We start from the raw sequence: 26,980 nt of genomic DNA on the forward strand, positions 1-26,980 counted from the left end.
GACAGGAACGTGTGGGGATTATGTTTTTTTTTTTGTTGTTGTTCACTCAACTTCAGGCATTTTCCCAGTGATGGGTTGCAGCTGGAAGGACATCTGCTGCGTAAAACGTATGCTGGATAAGTTGCAGGTTCATTCCACTGTGGCGACCCCAGATTAATAAAGGGACTAAGCTGAAAAGAAAAAAAAGTTACAACTTAAAAAGTTTTGTTACAGAGAAGTTCACCTCTCCAGAAAACCAATAATCTTATGTTATATAACCTTAATAATCTTAATCTTAAAAAGCAAAAGGAAATAAGGATTCTGTTTTTGTTGTTGTTGTTGTACTGACTTAATATTTTTTACAGTGTAGGTATAATAAATATTAGCCTGTACACTACATTTGTAACTAGTCATGCATTTCAGTCACTTATTTTACTAATTTAACTATACTCATAAGATATTATCATAATTTCTGTTTATCATTTTTGAAATTGAACAATAAATATAATAAATAGATGTTTATATGTTTGCTTACAAACTTATGTATACATGTTGCCAGATTTTAGTGACATTTCTGTGATTATTTCAGTAGCCATCTTGTCAAGACAAATGTAGAATATAAAAAAAAATACAAATTTTAGTAGCGCTGGGTAGCGCTGTCGCCTCACAGCAAGAAAGTCACTGGTTCGAGTCTCGGCTGGGTCAGTTGGCATTTCTGTGTGGAGTTTGCGTCGGGTGGCTGGAAGGACATCTGCTGCTAGATAAGTTGGCGATTAATTCTGCTGTGGCTACCCCGGATTAATGAAGCGACTAAACTGAAAAGAAAATGAATGAATGACAGCATTCAGCGTCGTTGTAGTATGGCCATAAGAGGACGCTATTATCAAGGTTGTTAATAATAAAAAAGAATCAGTAATCTGGTATATTAATAATATAAATGCCCAACTATTTTTCTTGACTTTTATCAACGTTTTTTCATCTTCCTTGCCAGATGCCAGTAGCAAATATGTACATTTTGAGCAAAAAAAAAAAGAAAAAAGAGTACAACTTGTATGTTTGGCTTGTTATGGCACCACACAATTAAATGTGTTTCCTTAACATCATTAACACACAGGGAGTGGTGCAAAAGTAACAAGTTCACATATCGTCACCTTGGAATTCTAAGGTTTTATCTGCGTTCTGAATGATTTTGAGATATTGAGCTTCAAAGTTTTTGCATTCCATAGCAAACAGTATGTGTGTAACATTTGTTTTTTAAATAAAAAATTCTTAAAATGTAAACAACCTATAAACAACATTCCATAATGTAAATAAGTTGTCGATTAATAAGAATATGTCAATATCTCAATTTTGACAAAAAATGTCAGATAGAACCTTATAATTCTAAGATGAAGATACATAAAGTTCCTTATTTTGCCTAAAAATCACAGTTGATGATGAAAAGAATCAGTCTGTCACCTGGAGTATCTAGAACGACCCACAAAGAGTGAGAACAGATTTTTTTGTTTGCCACTCTCAATGGACAGGAGGAGCACAAACATTATACAGCCACTTCTGAGGTATTCAGGTCACATCTTCTTTACTTGTATGACAGGTTTTCCCATGCATAATTTTCATGCATTGCAAAGTTAGTTAAATGCTTCACCGCAGACTCACTGGCCTGATATTTAGAATGATAATCTTGCTTGCAGAAGCAATGACGTCCAAGCTGTGGTTTGCTTCTTTTGCAAATATTATCCATGGAAGCGACAGGATGAGAATCAATGGGAAGCATGTGGCTCCCGGCCAGCAGTGCAGATCTGGAATAAGCATGATGGCAGATCAGAGTTACAGGGCAATGACGGAAGTCACAATAAGCCTTTTTTTCTGTCACATGGTTTGTGATCATGGGATAGGCTATACAAACCATTCCAAAAATACACAAACACACACACACACACACACCACAAAATATGCAGTAACAATAATGTAATTAACATGAAATACACACAATAAAAAAAGAGTAAATGTCTAACTAGACATCTAAACTGTTTAAAAGATCAAACATGGTTAAGAAAAAGAAACTAAGAAACTGACCTTTCACTTTGCTTCCAAAGTCTTCTTATATAAGGATAAAATGGTTTGAATCTGTGGGAAGATGCACTAAAATTGTTCATTATAATATGAGTCAGAGACACAGATAATACACAGTTATGATGTAGGCTGAACTGCGAAGAGCATCAGCAGATGCTTCTTTCTTCATTTTTTTACTATGATCTCACTGAGTCATGCATTGATATTTAGGCATATGAAAATCATTATGCTGTAAAGAAACAAGCAGTAAGTTTGAGCATTTGAAGTAGCTTATTCATCTTATAAATGGAATGTAGAAGATCACGCATGGTTTCGGTCACATCATTTGAGACCTGCGTTCATGTTTTAGTGAATATACTACACAGTTTTATCTTTCATTTCAACCAGATTAACCTTAATCTCATGGGATGAAGAACATCACCTACACTCACCGGACACTTTTTAGGTACACCTGCCCAACTGCTTGTTAAGGCAAATTACTAATCAGATAATCACATGACAGCAACTCAATGCATTTAGGCCTGTAAACATGGTCAAGAAAAGCTGCTGCAGTTCAAACCGAGCATCAGAATTGGGAAGAAAGGTGATTTAAGTGACTTTGAATGTGGCATGGTTGTTGGTACCAGAGGTCAAAGGAGAATGGCCAGACTGGTTCCAGCTGATAGAAAGGCAACAGTAACTCAAATAAACACTCGTTACAATTGAGGTATGCAGAAGAGCATCTCTGAATGCAAAACCTGTCCATCCTTTAGGCGGATGGGCTACAGCAGCAGAAGACCACACTGGGTGCCACTTTCTTTCAGCTAAGAACAGAAAACTGTCTACAACAGGAAAGTCTACAATTCACACAGGCACACCAAAATTGGACAATAGAAGATTAGAAAAACGTTGCTTGATCTGATGAGTTTCAATTTCTGCAACGACATTCTGATGGTAGGATCAGAATTTGCAACAACATGAAAGCATGGATCCATCCTGCCTTGTATGAACAATTTAGGCTGTTGGTCGTGGTGTAATGGTGTGAGGGAGATTTTCTTGGCACACTTTGGGCCCATTAGTGGTTTCTTGAACATGACAATGAGTTCACTCAGATGGCCTCCACAGGACTTGCATCATGGATGTGCAGCTAACAAATCTGCAGTAACTTTGTGATACTATCATGTCAATATGGACCAAACTCTCTGAGGAACATTTGCAGTAACTTGTTGAATCTATGCCACAAAGGATTAAGTCAGTTCTGAAGGTAAAAGGGGATCTAACTCGGTAATAGTAAGGTAAACCTAGTAAAATGGCCAGTGAGTGTATAACAAACCTTTTCATAATCCCTGTCACTCTGGCTCTCCATCCAGATACAGTCATCAACAAATTTCCTGATTGGTTCAGTCATTAATTCAGGTAGTCCATTTTGACCAGCTGACCTGCCACATTGTAAGATAGCATGCAACTGCAAAACATCATAAAGAGCAGGCCTTTCCCTGTAGAGATTCCCTTTCTGATGTTGTGAGAAACAGAGATGCACAAAATCACTTTCCAGAAACTTCTCATTCACTTTTCCTTGCTTTACCAAACATGATGATGAGATATTGAATTCTTGAGAAATTCAATAAACAGCTCAAAACCAATTAATCAATCAAAATCAATCAATCAATCAATCAATCAATCAATCACATAACATACTTTTCTAAACAATGTCTGTAACTTTGCATTGCTAGCACTTCTTTTGACTATTTACCCCTTTATAAGCTATCACTTGTTTATTCCTTACCTTGCTTTGAATAAAGCATCTGACTAAATATATACAAAAAACATAGCACACGTAACAACATTCACATTTTTAGCATTTCATAAAGCTTTAATGGATTTTGGGATTTATTACCGTATTGATGATTAATTTTAATTAATTTTCAATATGAAACGCAGGACTCGCGTTTCAGCCAGGTTTCAGCACGATACTGTTCGCTGAAGTGTGACGTGTCACACTAACTTGTCCACAAGGACTGAGGGACTCACAGAAACATGAATCCGCCTCCACTGTCCAATCAGAAAAACGCCCCAGCCGCAGCAGCCAATCATGCAGGCGCTGCAAGGTGCATTCTATTCATCGTTATTTTTTCGGGTGGCTCGTTTTTGAAGTGTTTTACACGAAAAACAGTCAAGGAGACAGCTTATTAGAGCAACTTGTTAGATCTACGATTTTTCTGCTATTTTTTGGAAATTGTCTAGATGAAGTAAAAAGGGCGTTGATTATGCTCTCCGAGGAGGCAGCACTAATAATATAAGCAGCAGGGACCTTTCGCTGTCACAGGCAGTCTGTTTATGTTGAGACCGTCAGCAGCCGCTCAGGAGCGAGACACTGAGGAATTAATGCGCATTTAAACAGCAACACAGTCCTGTAGGAAATACTCCGAAGACGAAAAATGAGAGGCCTAGGACACTTTATTGCACTTTTATTTTTTCCAATGGCATTTGGTGTGGATTTCCATGTGGATCCTGGATCCTCTAACGCGCACCCGCTCTATGCGAAGTCTCTGGTATCCGTCAGAAGTCTGCTTGGGACGGGATCGGATGCAGATTTTTCTCGGGTTCACCATCGCATCCAGAAAAGACGCACCGACGGTGGCTCAGACTCATGTAATGGGTTAGAAGGATATGAGAGCAAGTTAACTAGCAATACGCACAACGTAAGTTCACTTGAAGCACCAATGCAACCCTAAAACCTAGGGGGTCTTTCTCTAACCTAGACAGCAAGCTAACTTAACATTTTGCGTTATAACTGATAAATCTAAATATGTATTCCTTGAAAATACAACAAGTTATTTGTTTTACGAAGGGTTTGGAGTTACCTCCAAATAGCAAACACTTATTTATAGTGAGTAATTCAGTATTGACAAGCACAATTTTAGATTGTATAAATAGTATACAATCACTATACTGGGCTATATTAGCTTGCTAATAAAGAAATAACAAAATAGAGCTACTTATTTTTTAGGAAGCCGTCTTTAAATGTCTTTAAAAGGCTTTTAAATGTTGAAAAACTTATTTGTTTAGCTCAAACGTATTCACATTTCTTGCATTTTTGCGATGAATAGAAATATGAATAATGTAAAGTGTTTTAAAATGTAGCCTTTTTTCAATAGGATAGTTTGATAAAAGTAGCTTAAGACTTGTAAGGTTGAATGTTTTTTCGTGCTTCCTGTCATTACCTCAGAATACGTATCGTCTTTCATTTTTATAATAACTTTAAAATGTTAATGCTTGTGTTTCACTGTGTACTTGACCAGTAGGTGCAGTCTGAATTGCAGCAGTTGTAGAACCAGTTAAACTGGAACAACCTGTTTAATTCTTTGTTCCTATCCAGCTATGCGTCTTTACAATGCATTTTAAATTTCCACCAAACCACTTTACAAAACAAGCAAGTATAAGTATTATTATAAAATGGAAAAGAGAACATTTTGACACTATAGTCATTGTGATGACTTCCTTTTCTCGGAAATATCTTGTCATTGACCAAACATTAAAGCGGTGTTTGAGGGCTGGTTCACACCTCACCTCTTTAAAACATCAATTTGTTTTTACCTCACCAACTCTGTCTCTGACCAACTTCCTCTGCTCTTTAGTCATGTATGTGTCAACCTAGCTTCTGGGTTTCTGTAGAAAGATATCTTAAATTTAAAAGAGGTGACATGAACAAAGCTGTGTTAATACACTGTAATTACACTGACCTTTTGGTCTTTATATAGTGTTTGGGTGTATGTTCAATTGTAGACGAGTTCAGAATCACTAGATGGGATTATAAGATTTAACTGTTATTTAAAGGGTCACAGACAGACCGGTGCAAGAAAGTGGAAGTATTTTAGTCAGCATTCAGTTGAGATTCCCTTTGAAAATCAATACAGTTTACAAATGACTTTTTAAGCAGAGTAATGTCACATTTGCTTACTCAAATGAATTATCATGCTTAAATAACCTCTTTTGTTTGGGGAGGAGGGTTTTTATGTAAAAAGTTTGAGAGCCACTCATCTAAAGGAAGAGGATTAAAAATAAAATCCTGTTTTGAAATTTCATCTTCAATTTCATATTTCCTTCCTATTTCTTTTTCATTTGTATGATTTGCAGTATTGGGTTGTGTTACTTTTATTTTTTATATATATTTTTTTCCTTTTTCAAAACACTTCAGAACAAAACAAAACAAAGAAGACATACAAGTGGCAAAGGTCACCGAATACAATCTTATTTACATTCATATTTATGGTTGATAAAATGTTGCTATATAAAATTTTGTTAAGGTTTACGAATCAAAAGGCTCCAGATATATATAAAATAAAAGCTCCACAATAAAATTAAAACAATACATTTCTTCTCAACCATTTACCCTAGTATGCAGAAATTCTATAGGCTTGTTGTCTCAAGGAAAGTGTCAGTACTTCCATATCATACACCTCTTTTACAATATCATGCCATTCACCTACAGATGGAACATCTTCCTTGAGTCATTTTTTTGTAATTGCCTTTTTGCTAGTTGTTAGTAGTGTATTACACTTTTTGTAATACACTTTTTGGGTATTTTTGAAGCGTAAATTCCCAGGTACATAGAATTAAAATTAAATTCCATGTTCAATCCCATTATTGCATTATTTCCATTATCTCTTTATTCAAATCTTGCCAATAGGTGTGTATATTATTACAATCCCAAAATATGTGGAAAGATCAGCCAATACATTTCCACATTTTCTCCAGCATTCACCATTTTTTTTATCTCTAGTTTGAAAGTCTTTATTTTAGGTGTCATAATGAATAACAAATTATTCATAATGAATAATAATGAACCAGATTATATTTTTCCAAAGAAGTTCCCTCCATGAATCTGAATTAATTGTGATCCTCTGTGTTTCCCAAATAGTTAACCATTCTTCATTCGTTATAATTATAATGGCTTCCTTTTCCCATTTCTGTTTTATTTACATTGTTGAGTGTTTCTTTGTTAATGTCAGACAGGAATGAATTCTTGATACTAGTTTCTTATTAACCTACTTTTTGTAAGTGTCTTTAAATACCTGTACTACTTTTGTTTTTATGTCTTCTGAATCTCTTATGTTTTTATTGAAGTAGTCTCTAAATTGGGAAATGTTACTTTTAAAAGTAATGTATTGCTATCTTAAACCTCTAAATCTTAATCTTTAAATAAAGTTGTTAACGCCTCCCGATTTAAAAGAATACCCCAACAATGACTGAAGCCATAAAAATTAGAGGGTACATTAAATGGCATAACATATTTTCGACTGATAAATTTTCAGTGGCAAAATATCTGTAATATCAACACACTTTTAGATTCTCATTGTTGCACATTTCTGCTGTGTGATTGGCTCTTAGATCAATATAGAGTAAAGAAGTCCAGAGCTTATCACTGTTATTGATATAAATTTTATTGCGATTTAATATAATATCGTTTATCGGCCCAGCCCTACTTAAGATTGTGATTACTTTTGTCTGATGATTTGTCATATCTGTCTTGTTTCAGTTTGATGGTAATAATTTCTAGGTTTCTGATTCAGATTTAAGGATAACATGTGTTTTGCATGACAGCGTCCATCTAGGAAATTCAGAAGCTGTGTGTTTCTAAAAACTCCTATATTTTTCCATCATGATGTTCCTTTTAGTTTTGGACACTTCCTCTCTTCACTTTTGTGTAATATTAATAAAAAATATGTTTCTTTCAGTGGACGTTTCAAGATATTAGTGGATCCGTGTCTTTGGCCTGGGTTGGGGATGGAACTGGGGTAAGTTTCACTTTTAAAAAAATACTTTTATTGTTTCATAAAACTGGGATTCAGACATACTGAATTATACAAATACCAATTTTATTAATAATAATAATAAAAAAGTTTTGTAAAAAACATTAGGACAATGACAGTTCAACACATATACATTCCAATGAAAGTGAAAAAATATATTAAAGTAAGTCATAACAAACACAGTGTGTATATTAACACAGTCAACTATCGTTAAACACTTACACAGTATGATCACATTGTTTGGAGTTACTAAACGGTCAGTCCATTCTTATCTAAAAAATGAAGGAAGAATTCCCAAATCTTGTAAAAAAATGTGCATTTTTTGTTTGATTGAGTAAGTCAGTCTGTTCATTGCTATACATGTAGACATTTCTTAGTCCAGAGTAACAAAGATGGACCATGAATAGTTTTCTAAGTTTCACTTTTGATTTGTTTTATGTACACACACTTATTATGAGCTTGCCTTTCTAAGATAAAGTCTCTGAGAGAACCGCATTAATAATTCCATTCAAGGTTAGATAGGGACTTTTTTTAGCTTTAGGTTTAAATTTAGATTGTCTAGAGTAATCTTTGCAGATCTCTCCTGCTGTTTGCAGGGCTTACAAAGAAAAATAAACATGAGTATCAATATAGCAAATGCAATCTCATGATCAGTTTGACCTTTCTCATGCCCCAGTGCACATTCAAGATCATGTTAAATCATCTTTATTTTTACTCTGTTCTTGGCTGGTATCCTATACTGTTATGAAAACAACATTTTTTTGTGTCGCAGGATCTTTCAGATATCATTCTAATCATCAAAACATTGCTACTATATGTTTTATTCCTTTTTTTCTAGATTTCTTTACATTGATCTGACTTTTATGAGACTTTTTGTTATTACAGTGCATCCGAAAAGTATCCATAGCCCTTCACTTTTTCCACATTTTTAAATTACAGCCTTATTCCAAAATAGATTAAATTCATTTATTTCCTCAACATTCTACACACAATACCCCATAATGACAATGTGAAAAAAGATTTTTTTGAAATTGTTGCAAATTTATTAAAAATAACAAAAACCAGAAAAATCACATCTACATAAGTATTCACAGCCTTTGCTCAATACTTTGTTGATGCACCTTTGGCAGCAACTACAGCCTTTTCAACAGCCTTTTTAAATATGATACCACAAGCTTTGCACACCTGTCTTTGGGGATTTTTGCAGGTTGGATGGGAAGCGACGATATACAGCCATTTTCAGATTTTTCCAGAGATGTTCAATAGGATTTATGTCTGGGCTGTGGCTGGGCCACTCAAGGACATTCACAGAGTTCTTTCCCTCGATCCTGACTAGTCTTCCAGTTCCTGCTGCTAAAAAACTTCCCCACAGCATGATGCTGCCACCACCATGCTTCACTGTAGGGATGGTATTAGCCTAGAATTTTGAAGAAATAAATTAATTTAATCCATTTTGAATTAAGGCTGTAACATTAAAATGTGTGGAAAAAGTGAAGCGCTATGAATACTATCTGGATGCACTGTATATGGTATTGTAATCATTTTGCATCAATTTAATGCAGCCTTGCTGAAAAGAATTACTGACACTAGGCTTTTGAACGGCAAGTAGCAGGGCTTCCCGTAAAGGCGGTTTTCCAATAATATATTGTGAGGATTTTTGCCTCAAGGTCAATAACCATCTCTTATGTGTCAATCTTAGGTAGTGCTGGCTTTGACAACATTTCAGATGCCATTAGTTTTCCTGCGATTTGGACAGTCCAAACTGTACAGGAGGTGAGTGCTAGTTTGAGCTTTTTTAAGCGCTGTTATTATGCTGTTTTGCATGCTACATTTCCTCTAGTGTGAAGTAATATAGCTGTTTGCAGATGTAAAAACCAAAATGCAACACAAATAGAGCATCAGATTCTAAACTGCTTAAAACAAGACAATCAGTTATTCCGGTCTTGTTTCTCTTAGATATGCAATTTTGTATAAGGCTATCCAATGCTCATTATTGGCAGCCCACAACAATCTCCACCCAATGTCTACACTGTTTTTGTAGGCTTGGAAAAGTCATTGTTGTTTAGCTGTGCTGTGAAAGTGAATTTACTTTACATGCAGTCCCAAAGGGTGAGGACTCTTAAATTGATGCAGTAAAACTGTCACTATTATTAGTGTACATATTGCTCTGTTTACAAGTACTGAGGAAACATTTGGAGCTGACATTCAGATATGAGTGTTTGTTACAGACACACACTATATGTGGTAGACTATTCATAACACAAAAGAAGGAATGTCAGTTCACTCAGCGACCATATTCAAAAAGTCTTTAAGAACAAAGTGCTATATCTAAATGAGTGGAGAAAATGAATCTCAAAAAATGCTTGCTGTCATTGCAGGTCAATTACAAATTTCAACAAAATCGAAACTAAAATAGGTTTTGATAATGATGGAAGAAAAAACAAAATTATGTTTATTATTAATCACAATCATTTCAAGTTTGCTCCAGCTATTGTGTTTGCACAATGATTGGCATGACACCAATCTCCTTTATGGCTTTTTCAATGGTAACCAGAGGACACCATTACAAACACTGGAATAATAGACACAGAACATGAGGCCAGATGACACTAGAAGAACACAAGATGGTGTGACGATGTCTTTTCTCATGTTAAAATCAACACAAGCACAAAGCAATCACCAAACAACAGGGGTTACCGTAATGATCAAGCAAATCTGAACAAAATCAAGCAAATCTGAATTGTTTCCCCAGAAGAACCTCGTTGCTATAAAAAATGATGATTGGCTATTTCAACCAGAAGGTGGGAGTTCCTTTGATGTGGCGGCCATACCGAGCATTGAGCACTTTTCTCTGAAGAGTACTTTTCAACATTTATAGTAATGCGAGACATTTCCATGTCTTTGTATATCTATTGTCTTTGTCCATCTAACCAATCAGAACTGGCTAGAGTCTCGGATAGGAGGTAGAGGAGTGTTTCTCAACCACGCTCCTGGAGGACCGCCAGCTCTGTACATTTTCCATGTCTCCTTAACCAAACACACCTGATTCAGATCATCAGCTCATTAGCAGAGACTGAAAGAGTGTGTCAGACAAAACATGCAGTGTTGGTGCTCCTCCAGGAACGTGGTTGAGTAACACTGGTGTAGAAAGATCAAATTCTTGATTGAACCATTTTGGACATTGAAAAAAAAGCCTGTATTACGAAACCCAGGCTGATTCTGAAAAAGTAGTCCCGTGGGCGTTTCTGGAGACCACGAAATACGTCCCGGGAGGTACGTATTTTTGCAGTTTTTGTTTTCGCGAATCCACGAGAGGCAGCTGCGTTCGCTTTTTCATATCTCAAATTTCTCTCGCGAGTGCGAGAGATTGACCCACCCACTTACTTTCCTAAACCCAACCAACGATTTACAAAAGCCGTCCAGGAAAAGAATAGCCCTCGTCTGATTTTTACCACGTTATTCACTTGTTCATTTTAATTTTTTTGGATTCTGTTTTTGTCCTACCTGATTTCTGGACCCACTGTTTCCCGGACTCGAACCCCGTCATCGTCATGGTCATATTTCTCTCTGCGTCTCAAGTCTACCAACGTACACAACGAGCTAACTGGTTGCAGCGGGAATGCCCTCCACACGGGGTAAGCGGTCAGCCGTAAAGCGCGAAAAGGAACGGCATCATACTGCCCCTAGCGTTCCCTTAAAAAAATCAAATGCAGCCATATGTTCCCCTGGCTACATAACTTGCGGCCTCCAGAAACGTCCACGGGACTACGTTTTCAGAATGTGCCTGTGTTGGTATTAGGTGTATTGTTACAGTAATTATGTTTTTTGTAACTTTTGGATTTACTTTTATAAAGTAGCACATTTTGACGATTTTACCTAACTAGAAGTCTTTGTTTTCTTGTGACAGTGAAAACTATGGGAAGTCATTTGAGGATGTCTCAGAACTCATCAATAACACCTTCATCAACACTGACTTTGGGATTGCTATTGGTCCGGAAAACTCTGGCAAGGTAAGCAAAAATGCAAACAAACATTTGAGTGAGCTCTCCCATTTAAGCACCCGTGGGCTGACGAGCTGAATCAGATCATGTTAAAGGTGTTTTTCGAGTTGCTGAATTGGCCTGTAGACTCTTAAATGCGCCATGTCAATCAAAGCGAGAAAAGACAAGCTGAACCAACAGTTATTTGCTGATGTTCGACTGTGCTACAGCACTTTAAAACATCTCTGATTTTCTTCCCTTCAGGTGATCCTCACGGGAGATGCTTCGGGAGGCAGTGGTGCCAGAATTTTCCGTTCAAGAGACTTTGGCAAGAGTTTCGTCCACACAGAGCTGCCCTTTCACCCACTAATGCAGATAATGTACAACCCTCAAAACACTGATGTGCTTGCGGCTATCAGCACCAAGGTGAGAGCCTATATGATATTCAATAGCAGTTTATTTTACTGTCCTGATCCATATGTATGTATTATGTGACAGTTAAACTATTATCAACTTCTTTACATCCTCCATTTGTTCCAAACATGTTTAAGTTCTTTTCTTCTGTTGAACACAAATTGAAATACTGAAGAATGTTGGAGAGAAAAAAACAGCCATTGACCCTCCATTGACTTTTCCTTTGAGCCATTGACTTTCATGGTATTTTTTTCTACTATCAATGAGTAGCTGACTTTGGGATTGCTAAATTGACTTTGCGATCTACTATGAATACAAATGACTGTCCCCCCCCTCCCAACATTGTTCAGAATATATTGTTTTGTGTTTAGCAGAAGAAAGAAATTCCTGAAAGTTTGGACTCTCAGTGTGAATGAATGGTAAGGAAATGTCAACATAGGCTCATTTTAAAAAACATAGCCCTATATAAATTTCTGGAGATCGCAAATTATGTAGCCAGAAGTTCATATGGCTGCATTTCGTCTTTAAAACTAACGCTACGGGGCGGTTTGACACTGTTTCTTTTCACGCTTACCAGCTGACCGCTTACCTTCATATCAATGACTTTTCCTCTGTTACCAGTTTGCCCAGATAGCCCAGTTAGACCGCCATGTACTTCAGCGGACTTGAGACACAGAGAAGAGTAATGTGGTAAAATCTTAAAATATGGTAAAATTCAGATGAGGGCTTTTTTCTTTTTCTTTTTCTGTGAGTTGGGTTTAGGAAGTGGGTGGGCGAGTCAATCAGTGCTTTTGAAAACACTATTGGTAGAGTTATGGAAGGAGGAGGGTGGCTCAGTCGATTGGTCAGTCAGTTAGTCAGTTGACAGTGGCCTCTAGTGGATTTACGCGAGAACAGCAGGCACGAATGGCACTCGCGAGAGAAATTAGAGATCTCAAAAAGCGTACACATCGGCCTCTGGTGAATTCACAAAAACTGTAAAAAAAAAAAAAAAGTACATCCTGGGATGTATTTGGTGCTCTCCAGAAATGTATATAGTGGTACTTTTTCAGAATGAGCCTGGGTTGGGAAATCTTCATTTTTTGGCAGACCTATCTCTTTAACCATAAAATAGCTAGGTGCTAACCCTTAACCAACGTCTTAATCTAACCAATGTAATTAACCTATTTTATCCAGTACTTTCTTCAGTAAGTACTCTGTAACCTCATGTAAATAAATAATAGCATAAAATATAGTACAACCCATTTTTCTGCTAATACTTTAGACTTTAATGGAAATCCAGTACTTCGAATTTGATCAGCTTTTTTATTTAATTAAAGTGTACATTCTGGGTGTGTGATCTTTTCAGGGTGTCTGAAAAGTCCTAAAAAGTCTTAAAATGTCTTAAATTTAAAAAACACATTTTTAGTCCTTAAAAAGTCTTAAATTCGCTGAAATATTGATGTCTTTAATAATCTTTAATAATTTTAAAAGGGTCTTCATTTTACTTTGATTAAGCTACCCAATCAATCCAACACACATCCAATCACTAACAATACATCTCAATAAAAGTTTTAGCAAAACTAATATTATAACAATCTGTTGTGCATACATTTAGTTAAAAAATTGTAAAAAGCTTTTTTGTTAGTTATGTTGAAAAATATTGCATGTATACAACTAGGGTCTGCTTAATTTGACACGTCCCTGGACAGGACATCAACATGATGTCATACTGACGTTACACCACAACATACCCCAACATCTTGGGGCCGTTGGATTTTGTTTGGAAATTAAAATTAGGTTGACGTCAGAACCCAATGTCAGGCTGACGTCAGTGTCCAACATCCAACCTAAAATCAACCTAAAATCAATCAAATATCAACTTCTTAAACTGTTTTACCTTGATGTTTTGTGGGCATCTATCAGACGTTGGATTTTGGTCACTTTCCAACACAACCTAAAATCAACCTAAAATCAACCAAATATCAACGTAATTAGATGTTGTTATTAGACGTCAAAATAACATTGTCCTTAAATATTGGCTAGACATTGAATTTTGGTCACCTGACGTCATGATCTAAATCTAACCTAATAATAACATCTTATGATGTTGTGTGCCTGCTGGGTTGATTTGACACACAAATGTGGCCAAGAAATCACTAATTAGAATTGGTTTCTTGATGGTACATTATTTATTTTTCCTCTGGGACATTTTAAAAAATCCTTAGCCCTGTTTAAGTCTGAAATTTTATTCTCGATGGTTTTAAAAAGTCTTTAAAAGTTTTGCATTTGACTTGGTGAAACCTGCAGAAACCCTTCTTTTACATTTTTACATATACAAGAAGATACAACATTATTATGCATTTCAAGTGGTGCATTTCTGCTTTTAAACATTTGCATAATTTCTATTTTTTACTGCCGTTTCAGCATGACCTCTGGATCTCAAAAGACTTTGGCACAACATGGACAAAAATTCATGAGATGGTGTGCGTGGTGAAATGGTAAGATCTTTCAATGATTGTCAAAATACCTAGAAGTGAGGTGAGCTAGTTATTTAGGAGCTTTGTGTTTGTGAAGACACAGGGTGGAGTACGGCCTCTTTTCTTTTTACATTTAACCAGCCTGTTTGGGAGGTTCTGGCTTGTCTTGTCACAGCTGTATATCCAGGACACAACAACACAAACATGCAAATATGGCCACCATGGCAGCAACACGAGACATTCTCTGCTGAGTCATCCTGTTTTTCCACAAGGCTCAGCTTTCAATGTCCGAAGAAGCTCAGCTGCCCCAGATAAATGCCTGCATCAAACTTTACTTTAACTCTACTGTTTATTTCAGCTTAAAATCTTGCATTTATACACTTCAACACACGTCAATTATCTTTAAGGCAAATTTATCAAGACTATCCATTTACATGTTTAATGTTTAACCAAGCGAGTAAGATCTGTTAAAACACTCTTTAGTTTTTTTGTTTATATGCATTATAAACCTTACTATTCCTTTTATTCCTGCTTTGAGCTTTCCTAACGGTAGGCAAAGTTCATCCTCAGACGTCCCTACAGTCCTCTGGGTAACCTAGTTTTAAAAAAAGAACAGTATTCCACCTTTTTGGAAAGAGGATCAAAACGGCAGTCAGAAATTGGGTCAGATCAGTAAGACATCTTGAGAGCGTGAATCTACAACATACAACCGGAAGTTCTCACCCACAGCCACATCATATGAAGTTTGCACATGAATTCACAAGCCACACCAAAACCTTGATCGTTCCTCCTCTTATTCAGTGTGTTTTAATGGAAAGTCAATTTCAAAGTACAAAACAAGCAGAGGTAGAGAATGCAGTATAAGGAAGTATTTGAACCAGATTTTCAGACATGCCCACCATTAAATAGCAATTCAATTCACTTCAATTCAATTAATCTTTATTTCTATAGCGCCTTTACAATGTAGATTATGTCAAAGCAGCATAAAAATCTGAGTTAACTGAAACTGTGTCACTCCAGTAATCAAGACATACATCAAGACAGTTTATTGTGTTTAAATTTATTACATATAACTTGACTAAAACACATAAAGAGAAACAGATATTTGCATATTTTTCAAGCACCACATACCATACACCTAATATTTTAGATTTTTAAAACATGACGCTAAAGCGATGTTCGTGCTGTTGCTTTCCCTCCACAAATTCTACCACTTCCTGGAGAAGGGTGTCATTACAAGTTTAACAGCACAAAATGAAACCACGAAAGAAGAGGAAGAAAAGAAACAACATTTAGTTCAGAGTAGTTTTTTGTTCTTTCACTTTTATTTTGAGTAACAACCAGAAACATGTCCAAAAATGTCAACAGCTGCTCAAAACCCGAATATGGTGGCATAAAAAAAGTTGAAGTACACATTAAATCAAAACTAACCGTATTGATTTTGTTAGCTCACATTGCTAGTTTTGTGGTGAACAATTCATCTGCATATCATTAAGGGTACTTTCACACTAGCACTTTTGGTCCGCACCAGGGATTGTTTGATGTCAGAGCGTGGTACGTTTAGGTAGTGTGAACGTGCCTTCTGAACTCGAGTCTGCCTGAAAGAGGTGGTCTGGCGTACGGTTTGTGGGAACTCTGGTACGGTTTACTTCTGATGTGAATGCAATCGTACCAAATAACAGAAGTGAACCGCTAACTGTACAACAAACTTTAGTTTTCATAATGTTCAGTTGTGTGTGTGTATGTCTGTGTATCACCTAGCTGGGTGATAAGCGGGACTGACCCAGCGGAAACAGGGATAATGTCTGCTTGTCTCCACCAAAAGCGACTTCTGTAGACATTGCATGATGTTTTGAACGTTTTTTTTTTCCTTTTTTATTTATTTAAGTAGTCAAGAAACATAGATTATTCGACATAACTAACAACACAACATAAATATAAACATAGTGCTTTAACATTGTGTACTTATAAACAAAAAAAATAAAAGACAAAAAAATAAATAAATTAAAATGAAGACAACATCAGTATAAGCGAAACCTGACAGCATCAGCATTATTTTGTCCACTTACAGTTACATTTGGCTTTGGAAATAATTTGTGAAAGGACACCACATGGCAGTGAACTTGGACCCAAAACCATTTAAACTGAGTCTTATTTTTTCCAAACTAATGAAATGCAACACATCATTGGCCCACTGTTTAAAAGAAGGGGGAAATGATTGCTTCCAATTGATTAGAATCAAGCGTCTTGCTAAGAGAGAAGTAAAGGCAATGCAGTCCAATTCACTTTTTGACAAATTGTTATTTTCATATACAATACCAAAGACAGCAGTTAAGGGATTTGCACAAACATCTTTACAAAATATCCTGGAGTAAGATAAAAAAAATTTGACCAAAATACAGATAATCTGGGACATGACCAAAACATATGGGCTAATGTAGCAGGGGACTGCTTGCATCTTGTACAGATGGGGTCAACAGAGGAATACATCCTTGCCAGCTTGGCCTTGGAAAGATGAAGTCTATGTACCACTTTAAATTGAATAAGGCTATGTCTAGCACAAATAGAGGATCTATAGATTCTATATATAGCCTCATTCCAGTCCTCGTCTGTCAAACTAATATTAGGGTCTAGTTGCCAGGTGTCTATTTGTGTAGATCTAGAAGAAGATAATAATGATGCAAGCTTACTATATGAACCAGAAATGGTTCCACTTTGTTCTGGGTTATCAGGAAAAAGTTGATCAATAGGATTTTGTTCAGGGAGGGCAGGAAAACAGGGAAAATTCTTGCGTGTAAAGTCAAGCACCTGCAGATATCTGAAAAAGTAACTATCCCTCAAACGTTTGAATCTGTTTAGAATGGTTTTGTAACCTGAAATCTCCTCAGCCTGAGTCACTCTCTTGAGTCTCGTCTTAACAGTGCGTCATATGATCTGTGACAGTCTTAAATATCCCGTTACGACAACGACACCGATGTAATAGGGGATCAATCTCAATCCGGCCAGTTTCTTGTTTATATGAATAATGAATTTGTCATTCATTATGAAAAAATAAGGTTTGTTTAGTGATCTTCATAAACTACATTTGCTTGCTTGAGATTTTAGCATGCTGTATGTTCGCACTTGTTATGCTGCCAACAAAGTGACCCGATCTGACTGCTGTTGTTTTATGAGGTCTCAGGAGTGTAATCTCACGGATCAATTCTCTCTTCTACTTTTCAACAGGGGAATAGATGCTCTGTTCTTCTCAACCAACCTTAACGGATCTTGTTGTGAGTAACATTTATTGCTCTGTTGATTTAAGGTGTGATGACACAAATGTGTGCCAGTATTGTGTGTGTATAAATCAAATGTGTATTCCTCCGTTTATATCCTTGTCCTGTCCAACAGGAAACTCTGGAATGAAAGATTAGAGTTGGACTGGGAACAAAATTAAATCAATAATATGACATGCTGGTATATTAAATTGTTATTAATACCAGTCCTGTCTGTTTTAATGAATAAAAAAGCATATATTTGTTTATAATACATAATACATACATATAATACACATTTTTAGTATTGCATTTAATATGATTTTTTAAATATCAAAGTAACACAAAGTAATAAGTAATTAAAATAAAAATATAAAATAAAATTATATATAAAATAATAAAATATAGAATATTCTCATCCAGAACGCTGCTGGCAGGATTCTGACCAGGACCAGAAAATCAGAGCACATCACACCTGTCCTCAGGTCTTTACACTGGCTCCCAGTTACATTCAGAATAGATTTTAAAGTATTATTACTTGTCTATAAATCACAAAATGGCCTAGGACCTCAATACATTACAGATATGCTCACTGATTACAAGCCTAATAGATCACTCAGATCTTTGGGATCATATAAATTAGAAATTCCAAGAGTTCAGTCAAAGCAGGGTGACTGAAAACACATCTGTTTAGCTGTGCCTATACTGAACGAGCACTCTGCTACATCTGGCAGATCACACTATGTCTTTTTTTTCTTTTTCATTTTTTAATAACCTGTTTTAACACATTTTAATCTGTTTTTATCTGTTTTTAGTCTTTTTTATTATTGGTCTTTAATTTCTTATACTTGTCTCTTTTATTCCTGTTTATGTAAAGCACTTTGGATTGCCACTGTGTATGAAATGTGCTATATAAATTAACTTGCCTTGCCTATTGTATATATTAAATACAACACATATATTAATTCTAGCTCATGTCCTCTGCTTTGACAGCATATTAGCCTCATCAAGGAGGGTGTATAGTAAGGTTCTTTTTTAATAATTATAAAATTTAGGTTCATGTTTTAAGTTTTTGTTTGAGCTTCAGTGTTTACTGCATTAATGTGACCTTTAAAATACCAAATACAAAAAAAAACAGCGGAGAGAAGATTTGTTTCCTAAATATTTCTAAACATAATAGTTTTAATAACTCATCTCTAATAACTGATTTATTTTATCTTTGCCATGATGACAGTAAATAATATTTTACTAGATATTTTTCAAGACACTTCTATACAGCTTTCTATAAAGCGACATTTAAAGGCTTAACTAGGTTAATTAGGTTAACTAGGCAGGTTAGGGTAATTAGGCAAGTCATTGTATAACAGTGGTTTGTTCTGTAGACTATTGAAAAAAATATATAGCTTAAAGGGGCTAATAATTTTGATTTTAAAATGGTTCATAAAAAATTAAAAACTGCTTTTAATCTAGCCGAAACAAAACAAATAAGACTTTCTTCAGAGGAAAAAATATTATCAGACATACTGTGAAAATGTACTTTCTCTGTTAAACATCATTTGTAAAATATTTTTAAAATAAAACAAATTCAAAGGGGGATAATAATAAAGACTTCAACTGTATATATATATATATATATATATATATATATATATATATATATATATATATATATATATATATATATATATATATTCATTTTATTTCATATAAAATTTATATTCGTAAAGCATTTTTGATTGAATTAAAACTATATGTCATATAAGAAATAAGAAAAATATATATAATATTGAAGCTGTGCCATTTTAAATTATATTTCCACAAACTTCTTAAATAAATACATATTAAAATAAAACCAAAAAAGTTAAGTTATGAATGAAAGCACAGTTTTGAAAGTCATGTCACTTCTATTTCTATAGCATCTTGTACAGTCCAAATTGCATCAAAGCTGCTACAGAAATAGTTCTTACAGTCCTGTCAACTGATCCAAAACTCTCTTGCACTGGCCAGTATAAGCTGTCCTCATACTGAACCCAATAGAATCAACTTTTAAGCTTCCTTTTCAAGATGTTTGGCAATGTTTATGAATGCTTTTGCACCAGTGTCAGAGGGGATGAAGCAGCGCCCTGTGACTGGTGTTGCTCAAGAGCTCATTAATAGCCGTCAGATGAAGCGTTGAATATTTTAGCATTATAATTAAACACCCCACAGCGGATTTGAGTCAGCAAACCTTGTGTTATTGCTGAAAAAACACCACTGCGGCCTGAGCAGCTCATAAATCCGGGGACATCATTCTGAACCAGTATTAGTTCACCATTTGTTGTTTTGTGTTTTACAGTTGATAAAGGGATGCTGGTGCTGAGAAAGTCAGCTGACCTTGGTGCTAATATAAAGACGGTTGCACAGAGGATCTACTCCTTCGGGATTGGTGGACGCTTTCTGTTCGCTTCAGTTATGGCAGCATCAGGAAACATAATATCATCGGCATCAGAGGTGTGTGTTATGATACACGAGTGTGTGTATATTTGCATGAATACCATGTGTTAACTTTATTCATGTTTTTCAGGAAATCATGCGTGCAATACATGTGTCAGTAGACCTTGGTGAGACGTGGAACATGGCACAACTTCCTCCTGTCAGTCATGAGCAGTTTTACTCGATACTGGCAGCCAATGATGAAATGGTCTTCATGCATGTGGATGAACCAGGAGGTTGGTGGTTTCTCTTGCTTTATTTTCTTTATTACACTTGTTTACAACTAGGGTTTTCTTAATGTGCATTAAACCAATCAGAGTCTCATCTCCCATTCCCTTTAAGAGTCATGCATTGTGCCATGGCGCATTTGCTATTTACTAATGATTATTGACTTTGTAAGAGGAAAAACTGAATGCTTTACCAGCGAGAAAACAGTTAAACAGTCCATCTGCAGTGTGAGGATAAAGAACAAGCCTCCTCCATTCGGCCTTTTTACTTTCTTTTTACTCTTTACTCCTTTACTTTCGTGGATAAGGAAACGGTGTTATACGCTCTCCACTGAAGACATCCATTAGCCTACATATTTAATTTAATTTGTTAAGTGCAAATATTTGTTTCATTCACTATTTCTAAATTCAGTTCTAATTTCCATCAAACAAATAAATGAACAATAATAATGAAGTGTGCTCAAAACCTTAGTTATATCCAAACACACATCCTATTCTTATGCCTAGGGCCAGACGGAATCTGCAGAAGTTTTTTGTTATTTCTGCGGAGAATTTTGCTAAAAATCTGCGGATTTCAGCAGAATTATTTTGGGAGATTTATAACTAAAACATTGATATGTGAAATAAAAAAAATCTTTTAAACTTTTTGTTTAATGTTTAAAATGCAAATCCAATTAGATTCACTTTATTTGGGAAACAAAGCAAGTCTCTCATTTAATATATCTACTAAACGACAGAAAATATTACTGTACAAACTGCATTATACTTAAATCAGATGAACATTGTCATATTAGTCAATAATATTACTGTAATTCATTTAAAAACTGAATAAATATAAATGTTCACACATTTACACAAGTAAATAAACAGAAGTAATGATGGGCTAAAAATCTGCAGAATTCTGCGGAAAATCTACAGAATTCTGTGCGTGCAGATTCCGTGTGGACCTATGCCCTATATAGTGATGCAAACGTCTCCAAAACCTGACAGGTGGACAAATCTAAACTTGTTTTTATTAAAACAAATATAAATATGCATATAATAAATAATACTGCTAATAATAATAACATTATACAAATGCAAATTGTCATGAAAAGCTAAAAAAGCCGCAGCGGATGCCCTTCCAGTTGCAACCCATCACTGGGAAGCATCCATACACACTCATTCTCACACATACACTAGGGACAATTTACTTACCCAATTCACCTATAGCACATGTCTTTGGACTGTTGGGGAAACCGGAGCGCTCGGAGGAAACCCACGGGAACACGGGGAGAACATGCAAACTCCACACAGAAATGCCAACTGACCCAGCCGGGCTCAAACCAGTTACCTTCTTGCTGTGAGGCGATTGTGCTACCTACTGCGCTGGTTTTTATATTTATGTAGAAAATAATAATTTTTGTAACATTTTAATTCTTTCATTTTTTTTACATGTAAAGATATTTGTGTATTGCTGTACATCCTGTGTGTATTAAGCAATGTGTAAGCGTTTGAACCCATATAGGCGCATAACTAATGCACTCTGCGCTGGACTTTAGACCTGCTTTTAGATGGTCAATTGCATGGTCTATTTCAGTTCTTCAAAACAGTAATGCACCAACAATGCGCCTTAACACACCTCTATTTTAGACCAGCACGCCCATGAGGCCACAAAGTGGTGCAAATGAATTAGATTTTTAAACAATGTGGTGCAAAACGTGAATGTTAGGGTCGAGCTGGTCTGAAAATAGCATCCTGTGCCTTATTGTGCCGGGTGTAAGATAAGGCACGATGTGTGAAATGTAAGGGATAATCAAGAGATAGCCTTGCGTAACATGATGTAGATGCAAAGAACACTCCAATGCAAAGCAGAAGCCTCCACAAATTCTGTTTAAAATCCTTTAACACATGGCAAGCCGTTGATTATTCTCCTCAATCTGTGGTCATCTGCCAAGGTTTAAACAAGTTAAAACTAGTAATGTTCTTTGCAGCACAATATTTGACTGAATTTTCATCAGTTACGACACATGCATGGAAGAGGGCATATCGTAATAGCTCAGATTAAGTGTTAGCTCTTCGCAAATATGCTACAAATTTTGGTTAATGGTTAATATGGTTACTTAAAGGACACCTATGATAAAAATCATCTTTTGTAAGCTGTTTGGACAGAATTGTGTGTAGGTGTAGTGTGTCCACAATCATATTGTATGATATAAAGACAGTTTAAATTTCCTGACGTTAAAATAGGATCTAAATCTCTCCCATTTTGAGGCCCACCGCAACATGTGGTTTCCCCACCAACCAAATTGATTGACAGCCGCGTATTAACATGGGTCCATAGTATAATCTTATCAACAAGACAGGACGTGCGCAAAGCAACTGGGATTAAAACATCTGTTCAGCTCTCTGTGATCATCAATCATCATCTGATGTGATGAAGAATGAGTTTTACAGGTTTGAAACGTTTTTAAAGACTTGAATTAACTCCACAACAAATACATCAAATAATCATTGGGAAAGTTCTTAATGTAGCATTTCTCACAAAAACAGCTACATTGTGCTCAGAGCAAAAAAGTTCCAATGTTCTGAAAGCTAGATATATATAATCTGATGGGTGTTTTGGGCTGAACTTTACAGACACATTCTGGAGACACAAAACACTTGTATTAAATCTTGAAAAAGGGGTAAAATAGGTGCCCTTAAATACTTATGTTTGAAATAATGCCAATTCTATTTATAAAAAAATAAAAACCCATAAGAGGATGTTTTCTTGCTCTCATAACTTAAATTAAAGGGTCATTCTGGCTGTATTCCAATAGGCTTTGTCACAAAGTGTGTGCTTTTGGCCTCTCAAGTTGCTTGTGGTTTTTACAAAGCAAGTGACATGCGTGATAATGTTATCTTGCACCTCTGTAAAGTGAGAATTTTACACAAACCCCCCATTTTTCACTAGCGTTTTCCTGTTTTATAAAACATCTTGAAATCAGCCACACTGGTGTATAGAGGCATCATTTGTCAAATGAAAATCTTGTTTTGGTCAACCACAGGCATTTAGCAATACAAAAGTGTGGAACTGCCAAAAGAAACGACTATTGTTTTTTAATGAACTTGATAGACCTTCTTCCATGTCTTTTTTAACTGCCTTGTGCTTTTGTTTATTTTCCAGACACAGGCATTGGCACCATCTATGTGTCAGATGACAGAGGCACAGTCTATTCCAAGTCTCTAGAACGCCATCTGTACACTGGAGGAGAGACAGACTTCACCAACGTCACTTCCCTCAGAGGAGTCTACACTACCAGTGTGCTGGCTGAGGGTAGGGTATATTCTATATTCTAAGTGTATGTGTGTGTATCAGATTTAAATTGTATGCTTTAAATCAGGGGTGTCAAACTGGCTGTCCTGCACAGTTTAGTTCCAACCCTGTGTTTCCACTGAGTGGTACAGTACGGTAATGGTACCCTTTTGGTGGGCGTGGTGTATGACAGAAAGTTTCAGTCAACGTCATTCTCGCTCAAGGAAATGTCAAAGTAAAGCTGTAGGGTCGTTCATATATCATATGAGAAGCACTTCTCACAAAACAGAGGCTTTATACACAGAAATACTTGTGTATACTGTGTATAAATGTTCATGACTAACCTTTCTATGAACATGATTTGATTATAACTGCAGATCAATGATAAAAATTGCCTACTGTAATGTCTGCAATTATAAATTACAACTAACGTTACAAATGCAACGTATATGAACACATACAGCCCCTTACAGTCTCTGATATGTTACCAATTACAGAAAAACTACACACAGCATACATTTAGTCCTTATTTGGCTTCAAAAACACGCAACATATTGCTCACAGTCAGTGCAAACCTCTTATCTGTGTCTTTAATCTTCACCAGCACACGTAACCTCTTGTTAGAAAGTAATTCCGTCACTCAGAGTTCATAATGGTCCAAAAGGTGATGATAATAGTTAAGCATGGCAGTTTGTTCATCTTTTAGGTTGCAGAAAGAATCATTTGCTCCTTTGTTTTTTCGTGCTTGACTCTCGCATTTGTTAGTTTCTGAAAGGATGGGATGTCAGAAGCACTAGAATAATCATGCGTACATTATTATCATCAGCTCAAGAAGTTGCTTATTTCAAATATATACACACGGCGAGCTCTCTGAAGAAAGTGAAACTGCTCGCACTTTTAGACGGCCTTGTAAAACAAAAACAGCACATGGCAGATTTAGTTTTTCTTGGCTTTGGGGCTGTTCATCAAGACAACGACAAGGTTTCTTTGAGCTCGGGTCGACCATGGCTCTATATGTATATAGCATTACGATGTAATGTTTCGGCTGTGTATTTAAAAATGGTGGTTTCTTTGTTTACATTCTCCTGCGTGTGTATGCGTAAGTGACGTATCTCTGTGAACCAACAGCTCTCTTTTTTATCCTTTTGTCGTGCTAGGTACTCTTTAGATGGGGTACCCAAAAAGTGGAACGGTACTGTTCGCTTTTAGATACCGTTTGACAGTGAAAACTGCCATAAAAGCATACCGAACCAAACCGTACCGTACCATGCCACTCAGTTGAAGCCAAAACTGTGCAGAGCAGCTGCCCTCCACGAACTGAGTTTGACACCTGGCCTATAAATGAATATGGATAAAAGCAGTTTCTACTTGAAAGCCTGCTGTTTACGTTCTAAGTAAACATTTAGATTTAATATTTAACATTGCTTAAGTACTGTTCAAAAGTTTGGGTACAGTACTTTTTTAATGATTTTGAAATAAATATGATGTGCCCTTCCAAGGTTTCATTTATTTAAGTGATGTCTTTTAAACAAATTTCGGGTGGAGCACGCGCAGAAGTTTCAGTATCAAATACGTCATTGACAATTATTCTATTATCCAATCAGTTCTTGACCAAACCCCTATATATACCAAAGCTGTCTTACCTGCAGCATCTTACGACTTTAGCATCCCTCCACCACCCCGTCACCTCACCTCTTAAGCATTACAATCCCGGGGGGAGCATTCTGGGGCCGGGCTAGATACTTCGATCGAATCCCTATTCCTCTCTGTTTCCTGATAAGAGGGTTAACTTGAGTTTGGGTGTCTTCCCCGAGCTCAAAGCCCTCTCCCCGGACAGCACGCCAAATACGCTTTATTCTGAAACTATTGCAAGTGTGAACTCGTGAAACAGTAATATTGTGTAATATTATTTCAACTTAAAAGAACCATCAATCTAATAACATGAGATTAATTCCTGCAATGGTCTAACTGTTGTTGCAAAATGTTTTTATGTTTTTATATTTAGATAGTTATAAAAGCAGATTTTTTTTTACTCTTCGATGTCACATGATACTTATAATATACAGACAATATTCTGATATTATCATTAGGTGTTCAAGAAAACATTTTATTCTGTTTAAATACATTTTTCTGTGCTTTTTAATTTAATGCATTATTTCTAGTCGAAAATATTAAGTGAATAAACATACACATACATTTGTTGACAAAAGATAATTCAATTATTTAAAGATAAATAAAGAATGGCAGTGTAATTATTCTCTATTTCTGCTAAAGATAACTCGGTACAGACAGTAATAACGTTTGATCAGGGAGGAGAGTGGGTTCCTTTGAAGAAACCGGAAAACACCAAGTGTGATTCCACAGCCAAAGATGCAGAAATGGTAAGAATCTTGTAAGCAAAACTGTGATGATTGAACAGAAGTCTTTGTTGTTTAGTGTGTTTACTTACTAGTGTTGTCTTTCTCCTGTACAGTGTAGTCTGCATATTCATGCCTCATACAGCACCTCCATGAAGGTCAACGTACCCATGCCGCCTCTCAGTGAACCCAATGCTGTTGGACTTATCTTGGCTCATGGTAATAATTTTTTTTGTTGTGTGTTTTATTTTATTTTATTTTAGTTTAGTTTAGTTTAGTTTAGTTTAATTTAGTTTAGTTTAGTTTAGTTTAGTTTAGTTTAGTTTAGTTTAGTTTAGTTTAGTTTAGTTTAGTTTAGTAACCTGTATTGACCTTACTCTTTTACGTACAAGTGGACTTAGCCGTTTCAAACTTATTGGCTCACAAATCCTAAAACAATCACAGAAAATAGGTTCTTCTGAATTGCAAACTGGATGAATTGAAGAAAATACAAACATGTATAAAATAATTAAAGTCCCCTTGAAATCAGAATTAAAGTTTTGTAGGATATTAGTGTCTATATTAGTTTTAAGGTTATCTGTAAAATACAGTACTTTAAAACAAAGACATTTAGAAAAAAATAAGTAATAAAATTTTGTTTCTCACTTTAACCAATATGGATCAACAATTTTTATGAAATCAATGAACACTTCAGCT

The 26,980-nt window shown here is 35.8% G+C and overlaps 1 protein-coding gene across 1 annotated transcript in view; it reads left to right on the forward strand.

Moving 5' to 3' along the window:
* Positions 1–4,171: 4,171 nt before the first annotated feature.
* sort1b (sortilin 1b) overlaps positions 4,172–26,980 on the forward strand; it is a 32,446-nt gene continuing 9,637 nt past the window's right edge. The window contains exons 1-12 of the mRNA XM_056463605.1: positions 4,172–4,733; positions 7,770–7,829; positions 9,544–9,617; positions 11,752–11,854; positions 12,089–12,250; positions 14,645–14,718; positions 17,923–17,969; positions 20,287–20,441; positions 20,515–20,659; positions 23,799–23,948; positions 26,202–26,308; positions 26,401–26,503. Coding sequence (XP_056319580.1) covers positions 4,470–4,733; positions 7,770–7,829; positions 9,544–9,617; positions 11,752–11,854; positions 12,089–12,250; positions 14,645–14,718; positions 17,923–17,969; positions 20,287–20,441; positions 20,515–20,659; positions 23,799–23,948; positions 26,202–26,308; positions 26,401–26,503 — 1,444 coding nt within the window. The 5' untranslated portion in view covers positions 4,172–4,469. The remainder of the gene's footprint in view (positions 4,734–7,769; positions 7,830–9,543; positions 9,618–11,751; positions 11,855–12,088; positions 12,251–14,644; positions 14,719–17,922; positions 17,970–20,286; positions 20,442–20,514; positions 20,660–23,798; positions 23,949–26,201; positions 26,309–26,400; positions 26,504–26,980) is intronic.

The sequence above is a fragment of the Danio aesculapii genome, chromosome 8 (genome assembly GCF_903798145.1).
Source record: "Danio aesculapii chromosome 8, fDanAes4.1, whole genome shotgun sequence".
In the NCBI taxonomy this organism is placed as follows: domain Eukaryota; kingdom Metazoa; phylum Chordata; class Actinopteri; order Cypriniformes; family Danionidae; genus Danio; species Danio aesculapii.